At 47.4% G+C, this 16113-nt stretch overlaps 1 protein-coding gene across 3 annotated transcripts in view; it reads right to left on the reverse strand.

Annotated features, from left to right (window-relative positions):
- Positions 1-895: 895 nt before the first annotated feature.
- Positions 896-16113, reverse strand: part of LPA3 (Low PSII Accumulation 3) — a 147666-nt gene continuing 132448 nt past the window's right edge. For 2 of the 3 annotated variants that reach the window (XM_086812805.1, XM_086812803.1), the window contains 2 exons: positions 1282-1362; positions 896-1199 (listed from right to left, as the gene is read on the reverse strand). In XM_086812805.1, the coding sequence (XP_086668931.1) occupies positions 1134-1199; positions 1282-1362 (147 nt within the window). In that variant the 3' untranslated portion in view covers positions 896-1133. The remainder of the gene's footprint in view (positions 1200-1281; positions 1363-16113) is intronic. The other variant, XM_086812804.1, reaches the window with a different exon arrangement.

The raw sequence follows: 16113 nt of genomic DNA on the forward strand, positions 1-16113 counted from the left end.
GGAGTGCCTCTCTATGTCATTGAAGCAAGTCCCGAATCTCGATTTGACACGTGGAGGGCCTAGGTCTCCAGGATTGAGGGCGTTTAGAAGACATGTGCTCTCTCTAGCCCTATCATGGTCAGTTTGTCCCGAGAAGATCTCACATGGGTTGAGAGTCAACCAGGGGGGCTCGTTTGGTGGAGGCTAAAAAAGTCAACGATACGTCTATGCGGTTTTTGGGTTGCTTACATACCTCATAGTAGCCTAGGCATCTAAGTATGTAATGCTCCTCAAACTGTGTCCCCTGTGCTACATAACTGTCTATCCCGTGGGTTGCTCTCTACTCTCTATCTCAATCCAAAGGTGATGTGACGAGACCCTCAACTGACCAATGGAGATCCTCGTGGCGTGGAGATAAATGGGACATGTATGTAGAGAGAGAGAGAGAGAGAGAGAGAGAGAGAGAGAGAGAGAGAGGCACCTTCCAAGCTAGTTTTGTAAAAAGTTAGAGAAAGTCTGAACTTCATCCATGTAGTTCTTTCAATAGACAAGGCAAATCCAGTATGCTCCCTCATCCCATCTATACATTTCCCACATTGCATAGACCACCAAGCCAAGTTCCATTTTTTCTGTTTATTATAACCTATTATATACTCATGTAATCAACAGTCTCTCTTTCCTCTGTTGTGGAGCTAGGAATTTAGACTGTCCTCATCCCAGGGTTTCTAGCATTGATATCCAACGACAAATTCTAACCTGACCCTATCCATTTCTAAGAAGGATTTTGTACATGAAAGATTGCATGGATGTTTCTCTGAAGTATGCCATGGTTGACATTATCAGGGTAATACCAAATATAGTCGCCTTCTCTATGCAGATGGTAATTAGATTTCTTACCCGCTAGTAACCTTGGAAAGGAATACAAGTTTGTATGTATTAAAGCTAAAAATAGCTTTACAAAACAATGTGAGTAAATCGTGGCCACAAACACAAGCTTTCAGTGTAGGACCCTCTGTGGTGTACACAAGCACATTATTCTACAATTAAACCATATTTTAATCTGAATAATTGGCAGCTTGAGCTGAAAGAACAATGAAATAGATTAAATCCTAGCCTCAATTCAGCTTCTCCAAGACGTCGATTTTCCCAATTCTTCATCGTCTTCCCACCATGTAGAATTCTGAGCAGGCAGTGATGCACTTCAGTGGGTACTCATTGGCCTTTTCAAAAAACAAGAACCATACCTTTGATAAAGTACGACAGCAACAGCTTGAGGGATTGAACTTCATGATTGGCACATACCTTATAACCTCGTCTTAGGAAGGCCATAGTGCTTCCCTCTTCTTCTTGCAAACCAAGTGCTGTCAAAAGCTCCTCCTTTGTCTTAAAGAAACACAATTATGCATTCTAAATGAGAATTCATTAGCCATAAAGAATATGCTTAGTTCTAAAAGGAAACAAGATGACAAAATTATCATCTGTGTAGAGAGAGAGAAAATGAAATGATATATTAACGTCTGCAAAAGGCCAAAATTGGCCTATGAGACAAACAAGCAGTACAATGATGTTCCTCCAGTCATCAAGAAGAAAATGTGGAGTGAGAATAAAATGTACAAGTATGACAACACGACCATAGGGGACTCAATGGTGGTGTACAAACGAGAGGGTGTGGATGGAGTACTAGGGCTACTAGAGAGAGAGAGAGAGAGAGTTATATTAGTGTCGGCGGAAGACCCCGAGGCCTATGAGACCATACGTAATACAACGGTAGCATGGATATTATACTGAGCCATGGAAGAACTGAAAAGGAAATGAAAACACCGTGTGTATACATCCAGATAGCAGATCATTATCCTATAATCCCACCTCAGCCAGTACCAATCTAAGGGCAGAAAGAGGGTCAGACCTCTGTGACAGGAGCACGTCATCTCAGCGGAGAACCTCCCAGATCTATCTGTGTGGTGGAGGGTCGAGATGTCCTGAGTCGAGGGCATCTAGCTCAAAGAATGTACCGAGCTCTCTTCCTAAGAACTCCTCTCGGGCGTAGAGCCAGAGCACAGGTATGGCTGGTGGGCTCTAAAGTCGGAGCAGAGGCACTAGTATGGGTGGTGGACTCTGATGTGGATGCATGTATCACAAAAAGAAATGTGTGATGGCACTTTGGGAGGTGTCTGGGCTGGGCCTCTCAGCATGCTGCCTCAACTCTCCATCCCTGTGTCTTCTGAGCACAGTCAAGTACATGCCTAGGCATCTCTGATCCTCATACTATATCACTCATGTGAGTGACCGGAATCCCTCTCGAAAAAGGGAATGGAATCTTCCCCGAATCTTGTAGTAAGCCAAACAGCTAAGCATATAAAGGGCCTCATCCTCTACCCTCCCGTGGTGCATACTGTGAAAATACTCTCGTCCTATAGGATATTCTCGGCTCTGCTAGTCTCTACTCCGAGGCAGTGGGAGGATACCCTGAGCTGGCCAGTCACAGTATGTATCCCGGGATCTCCTTGAATCCATCCTCAGAGAGTCTCAAGAAGTCACAAATCCATGTCACTGCCCGTGGGTGAGCACGAAAGCATTTGTTCATGCATTTTGAGTTACTCTTGACAACATAGGCATGACATAACCCATATCACAGTCTATGTTGTGCCTGATTGTGTTGATGGTTTAAGATTACATTTATTGACTCTAATACTGAAGCTTTGCACTTTCTTGTTAAGTTTGCAAATAACTTAAGCTCTCTTAATAAAAGAAGATGAAGTTTGTTTGATTTAAAATGAAAGAAGATGACTAGGCAAGATGACTACCTTATGGGATCTCTGGCTTTGGCACACCTTATCCCCGACTTCTCCATTCCGCCACCCCCTTTTGAAGCTGACCATGCCTACCTCTCTTTCACTCTTACTTGCACACCACCCGTCCCTCCACCCCCCCCCCCCATCTCACATTACACTCAGGTCCTTTTTGATCACGAGCTTGACCTTGTTTACTCCAACCACATCTACCGCCAACTCTAGGATGTGGAACCTACTGTCCCCATATCCACCCTCACAACACAACTCACCACCATACTCCACACATCTGCCACTGCTTCTTTCATCTGCATGCGGCGATCTACCGCCAAGCCACCTTGCACTTCCATGCCCCAGAACTGTTGGTATGATGAAGAATGTCGGGCCACATGCTCCCGTCTTAAGCATGAGGTACGGATTGGGCAAATGACGAAGCGTCAAGTGCAACTGATTTCTCAACGGCTCACCCAACGCAAGAAACAGGAGTTCTATGCTCGGAAAGAGGATGAGTTATACCGACTTTTCTTAGGGCTGAACTGCAAAGAGGCTTGGAGGAAACTCCGAGAACATCGCCCTCCCACACCTATCACCTGCCCGAACACATGGCACTCCTATGTACGCTCCCTATATCATATCCCCCATCAGCCACCCCTACCCCCACCACCAGATCCCCGCCCACCCACCTCCACCTTCTTCACAAAGGGCATGGTCCTCAAGGCCATTCGTAGACTACACAATGGGCGAGCCCAAGATCATGAGGGACTCACTGCCGAGTACATCTCGCATGCCCATGATACCCTGGTGCCCCTACTAGCCTACATGTTCAATAGAGCCCTTTGTGAAGGATTTCCACCCTCTTGGTCCACCAACACCATCACCCCCATCCTCAAAGCCGGAGATCCACTTGATCCTAACAACTACAGGACGATCATGATTGGCCACACATTGGCCAAACTGTATGGATCAGTGCTAGAGGCGGAGCTCACTTCATTTGCAGAGAGCTAGGGATGCAGAGCCTCAGGACAGGCTGGCTTTCGGAGGAGCTACTTTACCCTTGACCACATCTTCACCCTCTGTGCCATCATCGAGGAGGGTAGAGCACGACATCAGAGGATTTACTGCTGCTTTGTGCATTTCCGCAAAGCTTTTGATATTGTACCCCGAGCCCGCCTCCTACACTGTCTATAGGAGATTGGAGTCCCATCTGACATGGTTTGGAGCACCATTGCCCTCTATGAGTCCATCACCGGATGAGTGAGAGCCCCAAGAGGTTCATCACAGGAGATTTCCAGCACTATTGGGGTGAAATAGGGCTGCCCTCTATCACCCTCTCTTTTCGGCCCCTACATTGATGAGATCTCGAGCTTCATTTATGGATTAGGCGGGGCTGGTCCTACACTGGCAAGCATATTGATTCCCATACTACTTAATGCAGATGACATCGTCCTCCTCTTAGACTCAACCGAAGGGCTTCAGAGACAGTTGGATGCCTTACATGACTTTTGCACTCAGTGGGACCTCTTTGTTAACCTTGGTAATGTCAGAATGCGCAGCGGAAGACTAACGCACATAGGAGACGCATCAATATCGAGCTCCACGAACACCCCCAACGGGCATTGCAGCATCCTTTCACCGGGCTCCCATCTCCCGGTGAGCTGCCTCCCAAAACACCAGCTGGAGGAGATGACTATGACAAGGTGCCACTCTAGCCTATATATGGCTCTTCAACTTCCCATGCTTCCACTTATGGGATAATCCAAGGCACCTTCTAGCCATAGATCACATGCTCGAAATCGCCAACCTTCCAACACCCTCCCTCGATTCGAGCTCCGCAAGCCACCGAGGCGCGAGGAGGTCGCCCAGGACCACACACGCCCGGGCTCTGATACCATGTCAGAATGCGCAGCGGAAGACTAACGCACGTAGGAGACGCATCACCATCGAGCTCCACAAACACCCCCAACGGGCACTGTAGCATCCCTCCACCGCGCTCCCATCTCCCGGTGAGCTGCCTCCCAAGACACCGGTCGGAGGAGATGACTATGACAAGGTGCCACTCTAGCCTATATATGGCTCTTCAACTTCCCATGCTTCCACTTATGGGATAATCCAAGGAACCTTCTAGCCATAGATCACACGCTCGAAATTGCCAACCTTCCAACAGGTAAAACTAAGGTAATGGTCTTCAATACCTCTTGCCCCTTCACATCTAGATTGAGCTTCACATATAGAGGGGATCCTGTGGAGGTTGTCTCATCCTATGTCTACCTTGGTGTAACTTTCAATGGCCCATGCTTTACCATGCTTCCCGCAGCACATGCCAGAGTGACACGGGGATATGCAGCCTTGAGCTTTCTTGAGCAGCAGTGCTTCCAGGCAAATTTCCAGGAGCCCAGGATGAAGGGTTGGCTTTTTGACACCCTCGTCACACCAGCCTTGATGTATGGAGCAGCTTTCTGGGGGCTAGATTTATCCAATGAGGATTGGCAGCGAGTTGAGAGGCCCTGGGTCATGATGTTCTCCTGTATGATCTGCAGCAAACCATCAGTCCCACACCAGATTATCCAAGCAGAGTTTGCTGCAGTCCCGATGGTAGTGGAGACACTCTTCCAGACAGTCACATACCTCCATCGCATCAGTCACATGGATCCCCACAAGTACCCGAGGCTTGCCTTGGAGTCCTCCAGACAGCTAGCACTTGAGGGGCACTCTGGAGTATGGTATGCACTAGTTTCCACTTGGTTCTCAATATATGGGCTCTTCATGGACTGCCTACCCCCCCTTCAGTACAGTTTGGACTCCCCTTTTCTCTGGCTGTCTCATGAGGATACAAACCGGGTTATCCGGTCAGATCTTCTCAGCCTTTACACACATTGAACATGGATCACACCTCCAGAGCTCCCCCCGAAGATGCACTTCTACAGAGATCACTTCCTCACACTCACTGAGGATGGATTCATTTAGCAGCCGGGCTACTTGAGTGTTCACATGTCCCATGCCATGCGGATTGCGATTGGCCAGATACGGGTTTCATCCCACTGCCTCAGAGTGGAGATAGGTAGAGCTGAGCGCATCTTCAACGCTGGGAAGCTCATACGGACACCCAGAGAGGAGAGGATCTGCCGACTATGCCACACAGAGGTTGAGACGAAGGAGCATTACATATGCCGCTGCCCAGTATACTATGAGATCCGCGGGAGGTTTCACTGTCTATTTCGTGAGGGATTCGGTCCACTCTCCAGGATCATTGACTTCCAGGACTAGCGTTGCCTGGGCCTCTTCCTGCTTGAGCTCCGCAGACAAAGGGACACCTTCTTGAGAGAGCCTCGGCCCCAGCCACCCCGCTCCCTCCCTTGCCAGCCAACCATCACCAGTTTCTTCTGGACCCAGGAGGTGGAGGACACCGACATAGTGGAGCTTGTGGACCCTCCACGAGCTGCTCTAGACCTACCTCGCCTGAGAGGAGTTACCTTGGACCGAGCCTCTGCACTCTAGTGTGCCCGCGCCCTCGAACCCCCCCCCCCCCCCCCCCCCCCCCCCCCCCCGGCCACGATCACCTCATCAGCTCCAGATCCAGGACATGCTCCACCGCCATCGAGCTACCTTTCCACGTGACATAGCTGAGGGAGACCTCTCGGCCATACTCATCAGCCCCATGCTTGACATGTTGGAGAGTGGTATACCATCTACTCGGAGCTGATGGTGCTCCCATGTTTTTATGTTCTTAGTATTCCATGATGAGTTTCCATGGACAGTTTTGTATCACCCCAGTGAGATAGCTATGCTTATGTTTTCTTTCTGTTTTATTTTCCATTCCATGATGAGATATGCCATGGACATTATTGTATCACTTTGGTCTCATAGGCTGAAAACCGGCCTTGACGGGCGGTGAAACAAACACTCGCACATAAAACACTTCAACGCCATTGAGGACCTAGAAAAGGAAAACAAACAGGGGGAGCTAGAGTACTCCTGCAAACAGTACACGGACACCGATTGGCCCCAAATCGCAGTGGCGCCCCTTGCGGTATTTCTTTAATTGATTAAAAGAGCTTTGATTACAATATAAGGCTGGCAATTCAGCCGTCCCAGTAGAACTCCTAAAGCCTGCAAAGAACCTGCATCTGGCTTCTTGTCCACACGGCATCCACAAATAAATCCAGCCATTGTTCACATCAAAACACTCCCACACAATGAGTCTGCATACAGAAGCTTTCTCCCATTATCAGGGCTGCCACAACCATCCATAGCCTCTCACCCTATGAACAGCATCACACCCTGACACATCCAGTGCTTCTGCATCACAACACAGACTCCCAAACTGTCTCTCAAAAGAGTATCACAGCACAGCATACCATACAGTCGACACACCTGTACCAACCCTCTCTACCTTCCAAGGGTACTATCCATCTCTGTCATGGATTCCATGTCCCCTGCCCAATCAGTAGAGCAAGGCTATACCAAACATGTGTCCATTCCTGTACCTTCTGCCTGCATGTGACCTATCTCCTGGAGAAACCCAAAAACATGTTTCCTCGAGAAACCTACGACCTGTTTCCACATGAAACCCTTAGGCCTGTTTCCCTTTGAAACTTATGTCCTGTTTCCATACATCTAGTTACCTGTTCCCTCATGAAACATCTGGCAACATAGAGATGCCCATAACTGTAGGTCCCACTGTTCCTTTCTAGCAGGAAGAAAACAATCTGCACCATGAGCACGCAGCCATGCGAGCTTGCATCACTCCCATGCCAAGAAACATAACCAAATGACCTGTACTTGCAGCCAAAAACCCAAGCACATAGCTGAATTTGCAGCCAAACAAAAACAGCCCATAAACAGTCCCAAAACAGTCTTGAACCAAAGCATAGAGAAGCTGAAAGTTCCATCAGTTGAACACCATCATCATGATGTCTATGTTCATGAAAAACCAGCCCCTGTCCTCCTTTATGTCAAGAGAAGCCAGCCCCTTTCCACTCAGGAGAAGAGCACACACTGTCTGTCCCGCACCGCCTGCATCTGCTTGTTTGCCAAGGGAAAGAGAGAGAACATGACGTGCTGACACCCATACCTGCAGTGGCTATTCAGTCCACCTGCAGCCAGTCCAGCAGCCACCTAACACGTTCCCTTCTGCAACCATCAAGAGCCTGCAGAGCCTACGGTCCTTGAGAAAGAGAACCAGCCCACGTGTGCTCATCTATCCAGAAGCCGTCTCTGTGCACAGGAGAAAACCAGCGCATGTTCAGTCCAGTCATCCGCTCTTGCACCAAGAAAAAGATAGAAAAGCGCCTGCAGCCATGCGCTTTATCTCCTATCAAAAGGTGCCCTGAAAACTGCCCAAGCAACACACAGTCCAGCCCTCCTGTATGCTGCGCCTGTAGTCCAGCCAACCTGTTGGCAAGGAAAAGAGAGAGAGAGCACGCCCAGCTCTGTGCGCCTGCTGTCCTGCAGCCGCCTGTAGCCTCTGTATCTCCTGCCCCGCCCTTCACACGAGCATGAGAGAGAGTGTTCAGCGTGCAGCTCTGTGCGCCCAGCCAAGCAGCCTGCTTTCCAACGAAAAAGCCAGCCCATGGATCTTCAGGCGACCAGCCCTCCTCAGCGAAAAAGCACAGCACTCAACAAGAGTTAGGCGCCCCTTTCTGCCTGCCAGCCCCTCTTTTTCCCAAAAAGCACACGTGGCCCCAAAATAGCATATGGGCCACGTTTTCTTTAATGAAGGGCTTTAAAAATGATTTTAAAGGTTTTTAAAACCTTTTAAGTTAAAATCTCTTTGCCCCCCTTCACACTTGGGGTTGTCCACATATGGGCTCCCTTTTTGACTCCAACCTGATGCCATTCACACTGTCCACCATGTCCCCGTGCACATCTGCATATTGTCCAGAGAAAAACACAGGGTCGTGACATACTCCCCTCTTGAAAAATGGCAAGCGTCCTTGATTGCACTCAATGGCACAGTAAGGCATCTTATGAGCAAAGACACCCTATATGGCAAAAACAATGGCCTTCCAATGCATCTCGGTGATAAAATAATCATCCTGCACAATAAGACACACTGTCCTCTTGCTTGTTCCTTCAGAACCTACAGCAAAAGTCTAAAACCAAATGGAAACACGTTAACTGTGTTAGCCAAAAACAAAACCATGCATCATTCTACATATGACAAACATATGCATGACACATATGCATTCGCAAACAATATGCTCCTCAAGATGCTCCACCTACTCCAAAGTAACAGTCTAAGGGCTGCTCGCAAGCCTTACGCCCATGGGCATCCCGCAGGACCCACGACTGAAGGTAAAACATGAGCATATGAAAGCACTCAATGCACACTACATCCAGTAAGTACTTTCCCACATATGTCTCATGGCCATCCCGCAGGAGTCACACCCAGTGGTGCATCCATGCACATAATAAAGTACTTGATGTATCATACCAACATACATGCAGCACTCAACACAATGCAGAGTATTTCCCAATGTATTCTCAATGGTACCAGGATCCAATGGCACCAGAATACAAAAATACCTCTACCTCAAAAAGTGTATGCATACATGCACAAATAGAGTTCGATCCATATTTCCATGAACCAAACCAACTCTAGGACTGCTCGCAAGACTTATGTCCTCCATAGAGTTATCCATAGTTGCAGTTAGAGTTCCAGGTGCGCGCGACTGTGAACCATACCCAACTTTACCATCTCATGTGTCTAGAACACAATATCATAGAAGTCCCATAAGCAGATATACTGTCAGCCTCAGTACCTTTGGGTGAATACAAAGATATCACCAAGCGACTCCTAGATGACAACTGAGCCTGTCTGTGACAAGGGAGCGGAGGTGCTACCCCCCTCTTGAGCATCAGGCAATGCTCCAGACCTATGCTCTGCTGAACCTGAATGAGCCGTAACAAGAGTCGACTCCAACTCATAGGCACCAAGATAAAGCTGCAACTCCCGAGGTGAATCTGCTAAGTCACCCTCCTCCATCCACTTCGCATCCATCAGTGAACCTCCTCCATCCACTTCGTATCCATCAGTGAACAGCTCTTGAACTTCACAGGATAGCGACGGGAAACTTTACCCTGTACCTTTCTTTCCTTACGTGCCAGTATATGCTCGGGAATAAGAACCTCGTCAAGTTCCTCCACTTCCATCTGAGCCTCATCTGATACATCCTCAGGCACCCAAAACCTGCTTGCACTCCACCCAAGTGATAAGCACAAGTCCTCGATGAAGCATAGTAGATCACCACTAACATAGAAAGAAACTGTCTTCCGAACCCATGAAGCCTCCGTGAAGATACCACCGGTGACAAACTGTCGAAAGCCATAGCCTTCAACGCATCTCCTGCACCATAACACTTCAACTGCTTCTTGTTCCTGGCCGACTACTTCTTGTCCTTGGTGTCTTTTCTCCTGAGCTTCATCTTTAGCTCTTGCTCTTCACCTCATATAGGCAAAGACGCACAATCCTGCACTGTGTCCTGCACTTCCTTTTCACTTTCCTCATGTTGAAGCTTTTGATGTGACTCTCATGAGACAACCACGAGCTCGCCCCCTTAGGAAAGTTGGTGATTGTCCCGACCAAAGCAACCACGGACTCGCCCACTTGAGAAAGTCGACGATGTGTCCCGGCAAACGGAACCCTGAAAACCGGCCTTGACGGGCGGTGAAACAAACACTCGCACATAAAACACTTAAACGCCATTGAGGACCTAGAAAAGGAAAACAAACAGGGGGAGCTAGAGTACTCCTGCAAACAGTACACGGACACCGATTGGCCCCAAATCGCAGTGGCGCCCCTTGCGGTATTTCTTTAATTAATTAAAAGAGCTTTGATTACAATATAAGGCTGGCAATTCAACCGTCCCAGTAGAACTCCTAAAGCTTGCAAAGAACCTGTATCTGGCTTCTTGTCCACACGGCATCCACAAATAAATCCAGCCATTGTTCACATCAAAACACTCCCACACAATGAGTCTGCATACAGAAGCTTTCTCCCATTATCAGGGCTGCCACAACCATCCATAGCCTCTCACCCTATGAACAACATCACACCCTGACACATCCAGTGCTTCTGCATCACAACACAGACTCCCAAACTGTCTCTCAAAAGAGTATCACAGCACAGCATACCATACAGTCGACACACCTGTACCAACCCTCTCTACCTTCCAAGGGTACTATCCATCTCTGTCATGGATTCCATGTCCCCTGCCATCAGTAGAGCAAGGCTGTACCAAACATGTGTCCATTCCTGTACCTTCTGCCTGCATGTGACCTATCTCCTGGAGAAACCCAAAAACATGTTTCCTCGAGAAACCTACGACCTGTTTCCACATGAAACCCTTAGGCCTGTTTCCCTTTGAAACTTATGTCCTGTTTCCATACATCTAGTTACCTGTTCCCTCATGAAACATCTGGCAACATAGAGATGCCCATAACTGTAGGTCCCACTGTTCCTTTCTAGCAGGAAGAAAACAATCTGCACCATGAGCACGCAGCCATGCGAGCTTGCATCACTCCCATGCCAAGAAACATAACCAAATGACTTGTACTTGCAGCCAAAAACCCAAGCACATAGCTGAATTCGCAGCCAAACAAAAACAGCCCATAAACAGTCCCAAAACAGTCCCGAACCAAAGCATAGAGAAGCTGAAAGTTCCATCAGTTGAACACCATCATCATGATGTCTATGTTCATGAAAAACCAGCCCCTGTCCTCCTTTATGTCAAGAGAAGCCAGCCCCTTTCCACTCAGGAGAAGAGCACACACTGTCTGTCCCGCACCGCCTGCATCTGCTCGTTTGCCAAGGGAAAGAGAGAGAACATGACGTGTTGACACCCATACCTGCAGTGGCTATTCAGTCCACCTACAGCCAGTCCAGCAGCCACCTAACACTTTCCCTTCTGCAACCATCAAGAGCCTGCAGAGCCTACGGTCCTTGAGAAAGAGAACCAGCCCACGTGTGCTCATCTATCCAGAAGCCGTCTCTGTGCACAGGAGAAAACCAGCGCATGTTCAGTCCAGTCATCCGCTCTTGCACCAAGAAAAAGATAGAAAAGCGCCTGCAGCCATGCGCTTTATCTTCCTATCAAAAGGTGCCCTGAAAACTACCCAACCAACACACAGTCCAGCCCTCCTGTATGCTGCGCCTGTAGTCCAGCCCACCTGTTGGCAAGGAAAAGAGAGAGAGAGAGCACGCCCAGCTCTGTGCGCCTGCTGTCCTGCAGCCGCCTGTAGCCTCTGTATCTCCTGCCCCGCCCTTCACACGAGCATGAGAGAGAGTGTTCAGCGTGCAGCTCTGTGCGCCCAGCCAAGCAGCCTGCTTTCCAACAAAAAAGCCAGCCAATGGATCTTCAGGCGACCAGCCCTCCTCAGCGAAAAAGCACAGCACTCAACAAGAGTTAGGCGCCCCTTTCTGCCTGCCAGCCCCTCTTTTTCCCAAAAAGCACACGTGGCCCCAAAATAGCATATGGGCCACGTTTTCTTTAATGAAGGGCTTTAAAAATGATTTTAAAGGAATTTAAAAACTTTTAAGTTAAAATCTCTTTGCCCCCTTCACACTTGGGGTTGTGCACATATGGGCTCCCTTTTTGACTCCAACCTGATGCCATTCACATTGTCCACCATGTCCCCGTGCACATCTGCATATTGTCCAGAGAAAAACACAGGGTCGTGACATAGGCCCATTGGGTCTTTAGTAGACACTTAATATATCTTTCTTTCTTTCTTTCTCTCTTCAAAGAGGGGTTTGGTCCCTTATCCAGGATCATGGATTACCCAGATCAGTGGTGCCTCCTACTAGAGCTTCATTGCCATAGAGACTCACTGATTAGGAGTTGAGACCCCATGGGAGACATCCACCCCGGCCCTAGGCGACCATCACTCAATTCCTCCAACCATGAGACGATGCCCACCAGCCATGGATGGCATACCCACAACCTCATCGAGCCACACATTCTTGAGTGCCCGACCCCTTGCCAGGCCCTACTCTGGTGTGACTCTAGACCGGGCCACGGCACTACAACAAGCCCGATGCCCTAGGCTCCCTGGACCTTGCTAGCAACATAGACATCAGCCCCAGCTTGAGGAGATCTTGGAGCGGCACAAAGCCACCTTCCCACGCCCAGCGGATCTCCAGAGCCTTCTACCGGCTAACACCATGCTGAATATCCTTGATGGCCCCCTCCCCCCACCGAGGGGTTATAGCTCCATAGGTTGTATGATGATGATGGTCCCACTTTGTATCATATGGCTCGGATTTGACATTCCCAGCTCATAGCTTGTCTTTGTTTTCTCTTGTACCATGATGAGATTACATGGACACTATATTGTATCACTTTTGGGCTCATAGACCCACTGGGTCTTTTGAAGACGTTTATATAACTTTCTCTCTCTCTCTCTCTCTCTCTCTATATATATATATATACATATACATATATATATACATATACATATATACATACATACATATACATATATATATACATATACATATATACATACATACATATACATATATATATACATATACATATATACATACATACATATACATATATATATACATATACATATATACATACATACATATACATATATATATACATATACATATATACATACATACATATACATATATATATACATATACATATATACATACATACATATACATATATATATACATATACATATATACATACATACATATACATATATATACATATATACATACATACATACATACATACATATATATATATATATATATATATATATATATATATATATATATATATATATATATATATATATATCATCTATTGGGAGCTGATGCTGCTCTCATGTTTCTATGTTCCTAGTATTCCATGATGAGTTTCCATGGACAGTTTTGTATCATCCCAGTGAGATAGCTATGTTTATGTTTTGTTTCTATTTTATTTTCCATTCCATGATGAGATATGCCATGGACATTATTGTATCACTTTGGTCTCATAGGCCCATTGGGTCTATAAACTTAATATATCTTTCTTTCTTTCTTTCTTTCTCTCTTTCTATCTATGCTTCTGCCCATCATTTTTGCCTATGCCCTTTGCTCCCGCTATATTGTGGTTGTGCCACAACCCTGACCTAATGCTTGAACCGTCAACTAGAAGCCACTCCCACCCTTACTTCATCGCGCATCGGGCCGGGTCCCAGCTTCACCCGTGTCCTTAAGCCTAACTTGAGAAAGGCAAGAAGTAGCCCTAGCCAAAAATGACCAGATCAAGCAGGTGGGATGGATTGGAAGGGGAATTGAAAAAAGTGCTCGACAAGATTGATGCCCAGGTCAATGCAAGTACAGAACTAAATGGACGGGGTGTGCTTACGAGAGAGACTGCCTATGGCTGCTGAAATAAATTTTGACTATCCAAGAAGATCACCGTGAACGGGAGATAACAAAAATACGAGAGGAGATGGCTAAGATTAAAGAACAACTTGCTAGACAGGTAGATGGAATGGAGAAAGAGATTGCCAAGCTGAATGGAGAAATACAGGGGAAGTAGGAGAAATCAGTCCCTCCATCCTCTTTGAAATTGCAGACCTAAAGGTGAAGCTTCACAAGGACATTGTGGAGACCAAAAGGGAGATTGAATGAGTGTGGGCTGCAAGAGTGAAGAAAGAAGTTAAGGAGTGGACAGAGGTCACCAAGAGACACAAGACACCACACACGCCCACTATTATTCATGACATGATTGAGGAGAACAAAAAAAGGGAGATTCGGGCATTACATGTGCTTTGCTTTACCTTTATCCTTGGCTGTAAATGCCTTGTCTCCACCATGGTTGCTCGATAAGTTTGCTCTTGTTTGCTCTTCCTGCAAGAGTAAACCCACGAGCTCTTCAAAAGTGACGGGATCACCACCTCCTCTCATTGAGAGGTTGAGAGAGGTGTGAAAGCCCAAGTAGGAAGGCGGTAAAGAATGAAGAGTGTTGGTGACCATCTGTCTGTCTGGGATAACCTCATCAATGTTGAGCAATTGTTCCTGCAAATCTTTCACTTTGGTGAGATGATCTGCCATGGAGTCACCCTCATCCATAGAAAGAAGATCCATTTGCCTCTTCAAGTAGGCAACTCTTGCCTCGTTGCGTACCTGATACATTGCTTCCAATGTGTCCCATGCAAGCTTCGATGTCTTGCAAGAACGAATGTGCGGAATAATAGTCCTTTTCACTGAAAGGGCTATCAATGACATGGCATGTGCACCTCTAGAGTCCCATCTCTTCTGCTCTTGTGTGGGAGCAGGTTCTACATCAGGAGCTCTTTGAGCACCTCCCCTTTGAGGCGTGGCTGGCTGTATGGTAAGTGGGCGTGTGTCATCACCACACACGATGTCCCAAAGCCCTTTGGCTACCAGCAAATTACGGATCATGAAACTCCAGAGGGAGTAGTTAGATCCATCCAACTTGTCCTCCTGGGTGAGCACACCAAATACATCTGTAGCATTCTGTGCCATGTCAACAAAATATACCTGCAAGCAAACCAAGCATCAATGTGCACCTGGGCAACCAAATGTCCTGTGCAAATGTATGCCTGCAAACCAAAGCAAGTGTAAACCTGCACCAAATTGTCCAATTATACACAATGTGTATACATACGTGACAAATCACAGCTATAATGCCCAATTACATGCTCCAATCTGAAAATCCCCAATTTTTATGCACTCCAATCGCTTCAATGTGCATCTAATTGGCCAATTTTCACAAAAGCCCCAAATTTTTGCAACTGAAAGAGGTTCAATTTGCTGATTTTGACCTCAATTTTGAAAACCCCCAAATTGGAATTTTTCAATTTGGCCTCAAATTGAGAAATCCCCCAAATTGCACCTGCAACTTTCCTTTGAACCTGACCTGCACAGAAGTGTCTGCAAAATTTGAATATTTCAATGCATATTTTCACTCACATGGAAAGTGCCTGCAGGCGAGTGTAGTACGGATGGCAGGGACTTCTCTTGCAGACGTTAGTCCAGGTCCAGATGTGTTGCTTTGTTGGAAGAGCTGACGTTTGTGGAGCATTAGTAAGAGCAGCGGGCGCACGGCTAGACCTAACGATGGGAAGAAGGCAGGCGTGGAGCCTAGCTTTGTTGGTATGCAGAGGTGGGCGCTGGGCAGGTGTCGTGCCAGTCAGAGGTGGGCCTGGCAAGCGCACCAGTCGGAGGCAGGTCAGGCAATCGCAGGCAGAGGCGGTGGTGCACAGAGCGGACAGGCCAGGAAGCGCAGGTTGAGGTGGAGCTGTGGTGCCACTGGGGGTCTGAGCGGCAGGGAGCCATCGGAGCTGCACCAGAGAGGCGAAGGTCGTGCAG

Source organism: Cibotium barometz, chromosome 18 (assembly GCF_041138505.1).
Source record: "Cibotium barometz isolate CiBa-2024 chromosome 18, ASM4113850v1, whole genome shotgun sequence".
NCBI classification, from domain to species: Eukaryota; Viridiplantae; Streptophyta; class Polypodiopsida; order Cyatheales; family Cibotiaceae; genus Cibotium; species Cibotium barometz.